Here is a 16,215-nt window from a genome sequence, read left to right on the forward strand (position 1 = left end):
CAAACTTTTTAAAGCAGTAAACGAATGCATAATGGTAATATTTTTCCTTCCAATTTATATTTATTCAAAGCACGATGTAAGCATCTTTAGAATTGTGTTGCATGTAGTCTACCTTTATCCAGTAACATGTTAGGCACGTAGTATGCAATTTGGGGTGTACATATGTACTTTATTTTCTGAAAATAGTCTTTTGCTTTAGTTTTGATTCATGTTATAATTTTTTATGTAGACATGTTCCCCCTCCAACTTTTTTGTAACCATAAGGTAGCTGCATTTCTGTAACTGGCTGGTCTTAGAAAAAAAATGAGATAGATGACCGAAGTGTTACAGTGCCACCCGAACAAAAAATCTGTTAAAAAATTGCGCACAAAAGCTGCGATTGGCACTGGATTAATTCCTCCAAATTCTTATCTCAACTGCACAAAAGCTAAAAAGAATTATGACCTCTAGACTTCCTCACGAAGCGTGTTGCAATTGAAACGATTTGTCTCTTGTCATCTTAAAAATGACAGTAAAAATGCGAAATTAGATGGTCTCAATTTCATGGAAGGTTGTTGTTTGTTGTAAAAATAGTAAGTTGAAATTGTAAAAGAATTTATTTGGAACATCCAGTTAGAAATATTTTTAGAATATGACAGTTTGAAATCGAGAAGAGCGTACTTTTGTGCACAATAAATACCGATATACATTTTTTCCAGCTCTCCCGTCTTCGAACAGATACAGTTCTGCAGCTAACCGTAAGGTTCGCAAATCCAGCCGTTGTCATCTACGCTGGTCAAGGGTTTCTAATACGCTACTCTCCTCAGTTTATGAGGAAAGTAGCGTATGAAAAACCCTTGGATAGCAAAGATAGTCGTTGTGGAAAATGGAATAGTTAGAGAAAGGTCCCCAGAAAGGTCCGATAAAACAGGACTGTTCTTCCTAGCTGCAGTACGGCAGCGTTATTGTTTTATATTTAAGTCTTTATAGCCAAAGATAAAAAAAAATGAAACCATAAGTTAGCACTACAGTTCTGGAGCTGTGTTTTTCCGATTGGGCATTTTTTTTGTTGGATTGTCAATCACCTACGGCTCACATCCTTCCTACATATACATTGAAAAATAATGTCACGGGTCTGCTTGTTTAATAAATAGACCGCTGTCTTTATGTCATTCAAATATAATATTTTGTTGAGATATTAAACTATTCCATACAAGTTAATTATCGGAAATACTTAAAGCCTCCATGCCATCTTTCCAAGTCAAAGGTTAAAACTATTCATGGAGGGGATATAAAAGTAAAACACTCTTACATGCATCAACGTCTAATCCCTTCAAAACATGTAGGGTCATGATTCTCATTCTTATTAAAGAGAGGTCAATCTTTTTTCCTTCGGGGGGAGGGGGTATTCAAAGGTCTTTTTGTTTATTCGGCATGCATAGAATGTTGGTAACTTTAAAGTTCTAGATAGTCAATCGAAGATGACTTACAACATGAATCTGAAATTATTAAAACTGAACTTTGGGAGAGAGCCTTAATGAACATATACTCCAGTAACATATTTTAGTAAAGCATGTTCATGATTTTTAAGAATGTTATCCAATATAAACTAACCAAAGTGAGTTTGCATTTTTGAGTCCTTTATTTTTTTTTCAGATAAAAGAACAATTTTTTTTGGCGGGGGGGGGGGGGGGGGGGGTATATATATGCATTACATTTTTAATATTTGATAGAAACAACCAATCCTCGAATTGGAGGTATGTGTTTTGGGGATTTATTAAAAAAAAGATGCACTACTTGATGTGTCGATATTAAATTTAGATGTATTTCTCGGAAAACAATACATTTATGATACAGCAGTAAAACGTCGCACCTTATGAAACAGAACAGAAGTCAAACGTAGCAATTACACGTGCCAAGAGTCGCACATACAGCAACCATACTCTCAATGTTTTCAGAAAACTTTATATTGCATCAAAAGTTTTAATCTTGTGAAACATTAAAGAATTAGGAAATCATAAATGATTCATATAGTATATACCCATATCACTTTTAACACAAACATTGTAGCGTTAATCGAGTTTAACACGTTCAAAGCAAATATGAATAATCTAGTAAAATACATTGAACGGGCGTAATCTAAAGCAGTTACTGGATTGCTCCTTATATGTATTCAACCAACAAGCAATTGCACAACATTAAGCCATACTGAACATTAATAATTACGTCTTAATCAAATGTTCTATCATTTCTGATCGTTTAGTTGACATAAACTGCCTCATTGATGTAAACCAATAGTAGCTGGTGTCCGAAACCAAGATTTTCTCGATTCGCACTTTACCAGCAGTGATAAGTAGACAAGGCATTATTTCAAAATCAAAGTTGTTTGTCAAAGTACTTAAATGACCTGTGGAATTAAATAATGTCTCATAAAAGTTCAGCCTTTCAAAAATAAACTTTTTGTTTAGCAAATTAGCATAGGTACTGAGTTTACCTGTTAAGAAATGAGCCAATGAGTTCCAAATACCCTGAATTAAAAATATCTGTCCCACACATTATCTTTATGGCCCTGACCCCTGTTCCCCAATCTTTATGACCCTAACCCATGTCCCTCAATCTTAATGGCCCTGACCCCTGTCCCTCAATCTTTATGACCCTGACCCATGTCACTCAATCTTTATGACTCTGACCCCTGTCCCTCAATATTTATGGCCCTGACCCCTATCCCCCAACCTTTACGACCCTGACCATCGATCTTTATGGCCTTGAGCCCTGTCCCTTAATCTTTATGACGGTAACCCCTGTCCCTCAATCTTTATGACCCTGACCACTGTCCCCCAATCTTTATGACCCTGACCCATGTCACTCAATCTTTATGACCCTGACCCCTGTTCCATAATCTTTATGGCCCTGACCCCTATCCCCCAACCTTTATGACCCTGACCCCTGTCCATCAGTCTTTACAATCCTAACCCCTGTCCCTCAATCTTTACAACCGGTGACCCTGTCCCCAAATCTTTATGACCCTGACCCATGTCACTCAATTTTTACAACCCTGACCCGTGTCCCTCAATGTTTATGGCCCTGACCCCTATCCCCCAACCTTTACGACCATGACCCCTGTCCCGCAATCTTTATGACCTTGACCATGTCCTCAATCTTTATGACCCTGACCCCAGTCCCCCAATCTTTATGGCACTGGCCCCTATCAGTCAATCTTTATGGCCCTGGCCCCTGTCAGTCAATCTTTATGGCCCTGACCCCTGTCATTCAATCTTTATGGCCTTGACCCCATCCCCCAACCATCATGACCCTGACCCTGTCCCTCAATTTTCATGGCCTTGACCTCTGTTCCTCAATCTTTTTGACCTTAACCCCTGTCCCTCAGTCTTTATGGCCCTGATCCCTGTCCCTCTTTCTTTATGGCCCTGACCCTGTCCCTCAATCTTTATGGCTCTGACCCCTGTCCCTCAATCTTTATTACCCTGATCCACATTCAGTCTTTATGGCCTTGAGCCCTGTCCCTCAATCTTTATGACCCTAACCCCTGTCCCTCAATCTTTACAACCCTGACCCATGTCCCTCAATCATTATGACCCTGACCCCTGCCCCTCAATCTTCATGGCCCTGACCCCAGTCCCCCAATCTTTATGGCCCTGACCACTGTCCGTCAAAAGTAGCATGAGAGCTCTATCAGGACTAAGCAGAAGCTATTTACACCAAAGGTACTAAATAGAATATACAATAAATTCTAATCTGTTGAATAATTTGAGGTTAAATTTACTGATTAAAATGTATTAAAACTTGAATTTAACTTGAAAAAAGTTAGGAGTGATAAATTAAGAAAGACTAGAGTAAATACTCTGTTAATAATATTAAATAATTCATTATCTTTCTTGTTCAAGTTGTTGTATTTTTCATTTCCTTGTATAAATTCTTCTTGCTTTAGGTGTCTACATTTATCAATCCACAACAGTTATCATAAATACAATACATTTAAAATAAATACAATTCATTTAAAAAAGGTTATGTATAATGTTTGATTTGAGATAAAAGTTTATGGGCTATGTTTATAAAGGAACAGCAAAATGTTTTGCAAAAAACAAGGAAATAGCATTTGTCTTAATATCTGTTGAGTGGCTCTCTTTTTAACCTAGGAGCTCAAGTAACTGGTCCTACTTTTAGCTGTCCCTCAGTACTTTTCTACTTAATATGATATTATGAAGTGATTCTAGGTAATGGATCGAATTCGATTTCAGTTCACATGAATTAATTTTTTATCTATATTAGATTTATGAATGGAAGTCTCATATTTACAGGCTCAGCTGATAGCCCAGTCCATAGGACAAGCCTTTCAGGTGGCTTATATGGAATTCTTGAAAGCCAATGGAATTGAGGATCCTTCTTTGATGAAAGAAATAGACTATCAAGAAGTTCTGAATCAGCAAGAAATATACGGAGAGGAACTCAACCTCTTCTCAAATAAGGAGCGCCAGAAAGAGGTAAACAAAAAAAACAAACTATGGAAAAGAACAATAGCTGGTAAACTAGAGTTACCTAAATACATACATGTACTTTATTAATTAGTATGAATATTAATGGATATATATACTAAAAATTAAAGGATAACTTTAGTGAGAAGTATTCCACATATTTTATGCATTTATAACGTACGTTCAAAATGTTTCTATTTGCATATCAACTGCTCTCTCTCACTATGAACATGAAGTCATTAACTGCGTTCATAGCACTATAGACGCAACTGCTCCTGCTATGAGTGCAAATGCTCTATCACACTCGTGTAGAACAATCTCTACTACATTTAGAATCCGAGTTGAGAAGTATATATATGAAATGTTTTATAAGAGCAATAAAAATAAGTTTTTAATAATATTCTTTGAAAAAAAGGAAATTCAGAATATCTAAAATTGCTGATTTATATCTTTAAAAATTTAATTTTGGTCAATGTATTTAATTGTATAATAAAACTTTTTAAAAATTGTAGAGAACTGCCATATTTTTATTTTTTGTATCATGCATATTTGAACAAAGAACGATAACTCTTCACACTTGGGTAAAAACATTCAGAAAGAAAAAAAATTCTTTAACTAGTATATCTATTTCAAGAATGATTTCAGCTATTAAAAATAAATAGAAAAACTAAAAAAAAAATTATAGAAAAGCATTCTGGAGTAATAATCATTATAAAAGCATTCTCATTTTTCATCATAGTGTTAAATTATTGATTTTGGTCAGAGGGTTTAAATAACGTTGATCGATGACGTCAAACTGCATCAAAACAAAAATGTTATGACGGCGCTGCTTGTATCCAGATAACTGTGTTTGAGAGGGAAATACTTTACAAATATGTTTGTGATTTATTAGAAAAAAGGAGTATTAATCAGGTTTACTGATTTTAACGCCGTATGTTTTTCTTCACTGAAGACAAGAAGCTGCGTCCTTATGTAAGTCAGGATTTCCTCTGATATTCTTGAAAAAATCAAAGAATGCAAATATAAGTAATAAACAACGATTATTCAGTGAACATGGCATTATGAATAGCAATAGCTCTGCTGGCATATTTTCCATGATGCGCTAGCGCGCATCATGGAATATGCCAGCAGAGCAATTGCTATTCATAACGCCATGTTCACTGAATAACGTTGTTTATTTCTTAATTAAAACCACATTCTTGTGCATCATGAACTTATTTTTTGACCATGTCTTGAAAAAAAGGACAAAATATTTAATGTGTGATACATGTACTGTGATATTTTTTTCTGTGAAGGCTCTTTGCTATGCAAAATAGAAAATGCAGGAAAGCTATTAAATGAAGTTAATTTGTTAAGGTTATAGACTAATCTCCTGACAGTTAATAATGAGGGGGTGGATTTATGGGGTATACATAAAATTACCTGACTGATTCTTTGAGGGAATATGAAAAATAATTACCAGCTTGGCTCTGAATACCTTTGAATAAAAAGGTAAAAAAAAAATCAATAAAGGATTTATCCACATAAACCATTATATTTCAGTTGATAACAACAACACCGAAATTTGGTTTTTATTTTTTCCTCAATTTTTCTGACTTTATAGTAGTTATTTATTCAGTTATGGCTTCATTATTTTGAAGTACATGTAGTACAAACTTTATTGAAGATGAGGATGCGACATTTTATACAATTGATTTAAGGGGTAGTGAGGTTAACCTGAATGCCAATTATGTTAAGTGTTTAAGGAAGATTTCAATGCAATTAATCCAGACTATTGCAGTTTTTAATAATTAAAGACCACAAATGGAGTTTTGAAATCAGCTGTATTTGATAACAATTTGTCTGCTCATGAGTACTCAGTATTCATGAATTGTAATAGTAAGGTGTCTGTCAATTTGTTCATCTGACTGTCTGTAAACATTTATTCTACCGTAATTGCTATTTTTCCTTCAGTTATGGTCTGGTTTCAGTGTTACATGACACACAAGTAGAGTATACACTAAGATACATAATGTTACATAGTGATTTTTTATTGAAACTATTACCAGCCTTGTTCATTTTGAAGACAATAAAATACAGTTGAACTTCAATATATCAAACACAGATATCTCAGATACAGTGGATATGTCAAAAGTGATTTTTAAGTATTAACCCCTCATTTCCTAAGTATTTTACCCTGGATATTGCAAATTGTTGGATATCTTGAATCCTTTTCTTGGTCTCACTAAATTCAATGTTACGAGGTTTGACTATTTATAAAAGGATGATCAATTCATTACAATTCTTATTTCTTGTGTTGATCATAATGTTCAAGAGAACAGTATTCTTGCAACACTATCCTTGCCATCATTACTTATCGACAGGAAATGAAAATCTGTCTTTTCACATAAATGACATTGATAACCGAGCTTCAGGAAGTATTAAATGGATTCTTGTAGGTAGAAAAGACATTGATCTGCTAGGATTGGGTTTATAATCCAAGGGATTTTGTATCTTTTATTGTTCTTGATACCTAAAATCAACATTGAATGATTGAAGCTGTAGCCAGTAGTATCTAATGCTGAATGCTTATTAAGAAAAAAACTCAGAAAAATGTGAATAAAAAGTTGAGGCTTCAATTTTTTATCATAGGTTAATGGCATCTTAGAACTTCATTTATATTTTATGTTGGCAAAGGTTGTTCTTTCATTTCTGTCAATATCAGTATCTCTCATGCCACTCAGTCTTACATTAAGTTTCTTTTCTGTAGTTTGAATCATTATTTGGAATGGGAATTATTGATTCTTTAATCATGGAATTACTTTCAACAGTTTTAAGAGCATTTTCTCATTAGGCTGTTTTTAAGTCACCTGCCCAGTCACTATATTAAGGATCGTTTCCATTTTTGTATCTTTCATTCATTTTCAGGTTCCCTAGGGGTCTGTTGTCATGTTGATAGGAAGGGAAATTTTGGCATCAGTGGGCTTATTGATTGAATACAAAATAAAAGGTTTATACTTACTGCTAAGCTAATGGGAAAATTTAATAAAACAGCACATTCAGGTAGTAATTAAAGCTTTGTGGACAATAATTGATTCTTGTGGATCAAAAATTAGGATAAGAAAAATATCTGAATGCAATGCAAATTTTAAGTTTTCTCTTATTAAGCAATATTTTTAGAAACTTTCATAGAATGGCATGTAGAGCTGCAAGGTTTATAATTTAGAGAAAAAGATAATGACAAAGTTGTGTTAAGTGCATGGGGACAGTCAGGTTTATTGTTTATATTTTGCCTATGGCTGTGTTCTTGATGGAGATGATTGCAGATCCAAAAATAAAATGTACTATAGCTGTGGGAAGAAAACTTTCATGAAGGATAAGTCACTTTCTAAAGCATTTTACAAATTTTCTAGAAATAATGGAGATACTGTTATTAAGTTGGTATCAAAGCCCTTGATAGAGTTGAAGAAGCAAGTCAATCCCCAGTAAATATAAGCCCTACCTTGACTTAACTTGGGTGGATGATGCATCTATGGATGTTTATTACCAGCCATACATCAGATGTTGATATGACTTAATTTTCCTGGACAAGTGACTGGGTTTAAAGAATGACTGCACTTAAGCTATGAGAGTTGGATCCCGATGTTTTGCGCAAAAGAAAATTCCAAAATTCATTAAATTTATGTTTTATAGGTATTAAACAATATCATAAGATCAGGTTTTGGTATATTATATTACATGAAAGTATTAAATAATGCCGAGTGACACTAGCTTTTGAGACGGGGGTCTAACAGTTTTGTCTCATTTCTATTGTTATTCATATGCATACCAGTTTTCAACAACTTTGTTTACATCAAGCTGCAACTTGGCCATGTTTCTTATTTGCACAGATTGTGTATTTTAACTTAAACTTATACATATCCAAAGGACAACGTTGGCCAAGTTGCGGCTCATATCTAATTTTAAAAAAAATGTCCCAAAACTAGGGTTGAGATAGCTACTAAATTAACCGGTCACCGAGCATCAACGATTGATATTATAATCACCTTTCTCGCGTGACCTTCTGCTGTTCGATACGCTAACGCTTTCATTGAAAATTTCATTTTGTTTAAGTCTGTTGTGACTGTATTTATCGTACTTCCAACTTCAAATATTGGAGATTTTTCCGCAAATTTTAATAGGGTTTGAAGATAATATGTCTCTTATTTAACTTTATGCTTTTCATTAGGGGTTTTTGAAAGAATTCTGATATTGACAGTGTCATTAGCAAGTACATGTATAGGCTTATGTCGCTTCTGTATTATGGTCTGCAGGGCGAGACATCTACCCCATCCCTTAACATTAGAATCATTTAATAATTGTGCACCATAAAATCAACACGATCTCTCTCTCTTCTCCATTTCAAAAATCATATGTGCTAAGTTTACATTCCACAACCATGCGTTTAAATGTCTCCGCCTATTTGCGGATACCTTAGATTCGAAAGTGGTCCCATTCAAATTTCCGGAATTTAAGCCTTTTACGTGTTCTTTTCAATTACATTTTCTGTAATTATAGGAATATGTATGACAAAAAATTCTAGAAATAAATATCAAAAGCATATGCTTGGACATTAATCATAGATTAATTTAGCGATATATTGTAATGTAAGCTTAAAATGGGTAGCCGAAAAGGTTCCAAATGACGTACTTAAGTGCACTCATTCTTTTAGGATCAGGTTGAACAGGTAAATGAACAGGTTTAAGACCTAGAGCTGGTCTATTCTCAAGTAACTATAGGTTCTATAATGATTAACCTTGCATTGATTATGCATGTTACTATGAATGTACACTACAAGATAAGTTTTGGAAGTGGGATCTTATAGAACAGTTCAAGTTTTTGGAACTCGTTTTCAAATATCTAGATATCCTACTTTGACCAAGCTTGTGTATCGGTTTATATTTTTTAGGAATCACATTCATATTCACTTAGTTTCAGACTCGAAATTCTCCTTCTCTTTGTTGCAGTAGGAAATTTGTAAGGATATTAAAATCAAGGGGTCAAAGTCAAATTAAAATATGTATTCACCGATTGAAAAACAAATGAAAAAAGAACTAAAAATATAGAAACCAAATTGAAAGTTTTATTTAAATGTGTTAATTGCAGGTGATTGTGCCAAAATTGAAAGGAGAAAATATAGGAATTGTGATTGTGGAGTCCGGCTGGGGATCTATGGTGCCCACAGTGGTTCTGGCTAACATGTACCCCACAGGTCCAGCGGCGCGATGTGGCCAGCTAAATATTGGGGACCAGATTATCTCCATAAATGGAATCAGTCTGGTGGGACTTCCTCTGTCAGCTTGTCAAAGTTACATAAAGGTACAGCATCAGTCAACTACTGGCCAAACCTTTATTTCACATCATGTATGAATGGTCAAATTTATATTAACCTTACTTAGCAACTTATCTGACTTGCATCAACTTGGCAAACTTGATTAAACTGAAGCATCAATTTGTCAATCTTACAATAGGCTGTACACATAATGAACTTCATTAATCTGTTACATCAACTTTTTAAATTTAAATATTGTACAACATATTTAATTTGCGATCAAGGAACAACCCCAAATTTTAGAATTATACTGCTGAGTATTTTTTGCAACAAACCATATTGGAATTCTATTTTAGAGTTGTTTCCTCAGTCCTAAAAATGAATAGTCTTGGATGGATTTCAGACTGAACAAATCAGAAATGAAATTTGTTACAAATAATTGTTGATTTACATTTATATATATATATCATTTAGATATTTAGATATATTGACGTTTTATCATCAGTTACCATTACCAACTTTCACAGAGTCTGCCAAATTTGTTTGATATTTAGATTGTCTACTGACTAGACAGTAAGGGCCAAATATATATAAATAGTATGACAAATGAGATGAATTCAACTTTACATCATGAACTTTACTTATTTACATAGCAATATCCCACTTACATTTGCATATACTGTTTACATCTCTCAGCTTATTTGATACTCAAGAGAATGCTCTGTGTAGGATCAATCTTTAAATCGAGGCAAGCTACTGACATATAAGTTCATGTTACAGGGATTTCCACAACCTTTAATTTTAATGTCAGTTTTCCCTTAATTCTATGATTTTTAAAATGAGCTTGTGTCTCAAAAAACGTTATTAGACCAAGCTATATTTGTGAAGCATTAAAATTAAAAAAAACTGGAGGCTTCTTTCATTTACTAGATCTTGACCTTTTGTTTATGTAGAAAGTAACAGCAATTGATTTCCATGCTTTCATACATTCTGTTTGTTAATCCAGTCTTCATTGTTTACAGAGTAGTAAGAATCAGACGGTGGTCAAGTTAACCGTTGTCCCTTGTGCTCCTGTGGTTGAGGTCCTGATAAAGCGGCCAGACGTCAAGTATCAGCTGGGATTTAGCGTACAAAATGGAGTGGTATGTTTTCATTGAGATACAATATCTCATTTATAAAGGTTTTATAAATGCAAATGAAGTTTCCTCTTTATTTGACTCACCTGAGTTTATTCTGGACAAGTTCAGGGGCACAAGGTTTAAAGGTGTATGAAGTTATTGTTTAAGCTACAACTTTGGATTTAGAAACAAAAGAAGATTATGATTTAAAATATGTTAATTGAGAGTCAAATAACAACTAAATATACATGTACATGCATAAGTATACATTGGTTTTTGTACAAATGATTTATCTTAAAATATAATTGTATTGTGTATTTGAGAATCATAGTTAAAAATTAGTCATTAAGTGTGTTATTCTACTTTGAATATTTATTTCATTAAGGAACATTTAGATATGTTTAGTTGTAAACAAAATACTTGATAGATTGTTATTGCCTTGTCAGATCTGCAGTCTGTTGAGAGGAGGAATAGCAGAGAGGGGAGGAGTGAGAGTGGGACACAGGATTATAGAAATCAACAATCAGAGTGTTGTAGCTGTCCCGCACGAAAAAATCGTCTCTCTACTAGCCAACTCTGTAGGAGAGGTAAGGGCCAAGCCCAGAAATTTTTAATGTGTCTTACACTTATTGAAAATTTCTGGAAATATGTCATACTTAGTCTTAGAATGATCAGCTGTTAAAAAATGCATTATTGTTGTCCAAATTTTTTTTTGCTCTGATTTTGGTCAATGACAGACATTTGTGTTATGATTTCTTGAAGAGTAATGAGATTTGTCCTTGCCATTCACATGTAGATTGATTTGCAATAAATGGTAGAAAGTCTTTAACTTACATTTCCTCAAATGCAAAAGTTATCTTCATACATTTTCAAAAAGATGAAACATATGACCTCTTCAAAGCTTTCACGCACCAATAATGAAGTGAATTTTTCATTATCTCATGACAAAAATCTTGAATATGACATCCAAGAGTCTTTGAAATATGAACAGCTCTTGTACCGTTTAATCAATCAAATTTACTGACTAGTAAGGGGGGCTTTAGAAGGTCTTTAATTAGTGGAGATGCCTTCATCACAGATAATCAGTTGATGACTGAGGTAATCTCTGTCAGAAAATGACATCCTTTGTCAGCTACAAACAAGATTTACACAGCCACACACTACTAAAAGCATCAATTTTAGGGAATCCGGCAGTACATTAAGGAACATAAAGTCTGGACAACACTTGAACATGGCAAACTGTTTGATAACTGTCTATGCTTTAAATTCACTTTCCAAGTACTACATTTTTGCAAACTATAATAATATTCCTGAATAAGAAAAGAAAACTAGAACTCGATTATGACAGATTTTTGTCTTGGAATTTAAAGTAAAGGATAAGAAATGATGCACCTTTTTAATAATTATTATTTTTTATTTCCAGATTCACATGAAGACAATGCCCACCTCCATATATCGATTACTGACAGGTCAAGAAACTCCCCATTATCTATAGCAGTGGCTCCTGACAGTGTATCATCCATCAGCTACATTTCCATGTTATCCCAGCTCACCTTCTGCTATTTATAGCTCATTACATTCCCTTGAATCTGCAGGTTGATAAGTTTTAAAAAGTATTAAATTGTTCTAAATCAGGTTGACAGCTTTGATGACATTTAAGCTGCTTTTACTTTGTCAATGGCACACATCTTTGTGACACTGTAAATCAAATGCGATATGAAATGTGCTATGTGTATTGTTAGAGAAAAGTAAAATAAAAAAATTCACAACTTAATGTTTACAAGAATCTCATGAACTGCAGTGTGAATTTGTTGTGAAGATCATATGAAAACACTGGAGAATTGCATGTGATATTTTAACATTGGCATTGTATGTTGCTGTGTGCTGCTGTGCAATAACAAGAAAGAGATGAAGTGATATGGTGATTTAACATTAATGTATGTGTGTTCCAAGTTTCATTTTATGGTGTACTAAACAATGTGTTTCGCCAATAACTTTGTGATTTTGATATTTATTGTAATGCCATTCTTATTTGAAATCCACCTTTGTTGTAATGTGACATTGTACAGCTGCTTGTCACAGAGCTCTTCAATATCAGTACATGTATAACATTTCTTATGTACCGCTGCAGCTTATTTGAATGGGCATTGACTTGAGTGCTCTCAAGATTTAAATTTTGACTCAATTTGGTATTCATAAAGATGGATATTGCTGAATTTTTAAAACTCTCCTGTTTTATGTGTGCAAGTAATGTTGCCCTTTTAAGAGATTGGTCTGAAAAGGCCAGGAGGTTTTGAAGGTTAAATTTTGTATAAGAAAAAAAATCTTGGTCAATTCTACAAAAAAGTTTTCTGGAGTAAATCAGGTTTCCACTCTTTAAAAATTGTTCTTTTATATTGCTCTCACTGAAAACTTGATGGAAAGTACAATATTAAATGCTACCATGAAAGGGATTTTTGGGTAATTACTGTATACAGGGTTATTTTTGCCCCACTTTATTTTCGCTCTTTAACGCTTGCAAAAAAATTGTGCCCTGTCTTAAATTCGTCCAGTCACAGTTCTGTTTAAGAAATTGTACTGTAATCTTTAAATTCGCCCAACCAATGGTAGGGCAAAAGGTGCGAAAATAAAATAAATTCAAAAATTTCCCTGTATACAGTATATTGTAAGGGAAATTGAATATTTAATTTTAACTCATATATTGAAGCAATAAGTTAGTGATACATTTATTGTTTATACCATTAATCATCTAGTCATACTGATTATTTAATATACGCATTATAAATATGTGATATGGATGTGATCATTTTTGAGCGTGTGAATTTTAATGTTATACAGAAGTGTGTGTTGATGCTATGCTTTCATGATGGTTCTGACTGTATGTACTGATGTATACATTTTGTTCTATTAAGATAATTACTCTGGAGACAAGGCTGAAGTATTTTATCTATTGAAACATGCTCAAGGTTGTGTGTAGTAAAAAAAGAAAACAAATTCTAAGATTGGATCTGATAATTTTGGCATCTTAAACCTGTACCTCTCATTTAGAGAAGCACTTTTTTTTTTCAAGTATCTCTTTGTCCAATGATGTATAAGTCTTACATGTACATAACACAGGCCAGAAAAACTTTATATACATTTTAGATTCAAATTCTTTTTGTATTTCATTTATATTTAAATTGAAATTATATCAATTAGTGACAGCAAAGGGTTTTATTTAAGGAATGAATTTAATAGCTACACATTTTATACAGTATAAACTGGGTTGGGGCAGTTTACGCTTCATAAACTGCAAAGCGGAGAAGAAAAAAAGATGATTGTTCTAACAAAATGACTTCAGTTTGTACAAAATTTGAATGTAACGTCAGGCGGATTGATACGTTTTTGACGCAAGTCATTGTGACGTAGGCAACCCATTTTATACGATATAAAGTAAATTTTTTATCCAATCAAATACAACGTTACAACCAGAATTAAATTATTTATAAACAGTACTGAAAAGTATGTTCCAAACTGAGTTGCAATTTTTCAAAACTGTCTGCTTACAGTTAAGACCTAGCTTATGGGCTCCAGTGAATAATTATGTGTTGCAGTTGTACTTCTTTTGACAGAGAATTTATCTGTTATTTATTATTAGAGAGATAAATATACATTGGTCTAAAAAATATCTCAGAAAAGACAATGGAGGAAATTTCATTATATTTAACATTTTGTTCAAGAGTGAATATATGATGGATTTTATAGTACTGTATATGAAGTTTGAAATAAATTCTTATTAAATTTTAAAAAAGGATACAGATACCTATTTAGGAAAAATATTAATTATATTTGTGCAGATAAAGAATTATATGGGCAAATTTATACTGTGTAAAAGTTAGTGTGAGAAGAAAGTTTTTTGTATATGACAAATAAATAAAATGAACTTGTCATTTTTCTTATTGGGTGAAGATTTGTCTTCAATTGAAAGATTGGTGCAGGCGTATAGCATCGTTTTTGAAAGGGGGGGGGGGGCAGCCAGAGAAATTTTTTTTATACCGACCTGAAGGTAGGTATACTTTTTCTCAGAGTCCACTACTTTCAGTACCAATTTTAGTACTACATTTTCGGTACATCAATTAAAGTGGGGGGCCAACCTATGGGCAGCGGAAAGGGCAAAAATTACCATAATGAGAAAACAAACAATTATTTTAATTTCAATGACCATATAAACTTAACAAATGATATACAATGCATAATCAACAGAACTTTTCGCGGAACAAATATACATTAAAGCAAAACCAACGACCACGTACGTAATAAACATATATGAATGCAAAACCAACGATCATCTTTGCAGAACAAACGTACATAAATACACGACAAACGAGAACAAGGTTAGCTTTTTTAAAAAAGCTGAGTGTCAGCCACTGGAATACAGAAAATTTGTTTCTTGTTTTGTAATGGTTTATGATTTGATCTATCCATCATGTTGTGTTCCTTAAATGTAATAAATGCCATTGTAAGAAAAGTTAAATTCTTGTAATCGTTTTCTTATTTGTAATATAGTGCTGTACATAATAATTATAAAGCTTGAAACAAATTGAAACTTGTTTAAAAGATATAAAGGACTTTAGAGGTATTAAAAGCTAATTAATTTGAAAAAAAAATGATTTTCTTTTTACATCATTGAGTAATTTTGTAAATAACAAAGAAAAAATCATGTTTAAATACTTGTTTATTTTGCATCGTGATCATTACAATGGTCTCCAAAAATTCTCTTCGGCGCAGACATAGACATCAGAGAAAGTTCATCTTATACAAAGCCACCATGGCAACTAAAATCACGTTAAATTCTATAAAAATGATACAGATTATGAAGAATAAAAAGTAGGTAGACTTTGTGTTAGATTGTTTTTAAATATTATTAAATAACCGTTTTCGTTTGCGCATTTCGAGGCAATGCATGATGTGGAAGGGGGGGGGGGGCATACTGTATGTATATTTTCAATTTCTAAGTTTTAGCATCCATTTTAGTGTTATTAGGAAAGAAAAAAATTGCTTCCAAAAAAGTAATGAACGCCATGGAAAACAATTTAAAATGGAAAATCAAAATATGTTTATACATGCAGTACGTATATATACATGTACACAAATTGTCTTAAAAGTTTGATGATGATGTCTACCATCATAGCAAAACTTTAGATTAAAAAGCTGGAATCCATCTCCCCCCTCTCCTTTCATTGGGGGGGGGGGGGGGCTGTCTATAAATCAGCACAGTTCTCTCAGCTATCGCATTTTCACTGTGGTCAATTTCTCACATGTGGGCGCGGTTCACGTGCACGCACAAGCGGCACTT

At 33.3% G+C, this 16,215-nt stretch overlaps 1 protein-coding gene across 1 annotated transcript; it reads left to right on the top strand.

The window, feature by feature from the left end:
* Nucleotides 1–4,298: 4,298 nt before the first annotated feature.
* LOC134228607 (protein lin-10-like) lies at nt 4,299–14,328 on the top strand (the record flags this gene model as incomplete). Its single annotated transcript, XM_062710272.1, has 5 exons — nt 4,299–4,481; nt 9,597–9,809; nt 10,785–10,904; nt 11,327–11,467; nt 12,304–14,328. Coding segments are annotated over 5 exons (729 nt in total), but the record flags the coding sequence as incomplete, so codon positions are not given.
* Between the last annotated feature and the right edge of the window lie 1,887 nt (nt 14,329–16,215).

Source organism: Saccostrea cucullata, unplaced genomic scaffold (assembly GCF_032062105.1).
Source record: "Saccostrea cucullata isolate Sc308-1 unplaced genomic scaffold, CSIRO_AGI_Scuc_v1 ctg5069, whole genome shotgun sequence".
Lineage (NCBI taxonomy): Eukaryota > Metazoa > Mollusca > Bivalvia > Ostreida > Ostreidae > Saccostrea > Saccostrea cuccullata.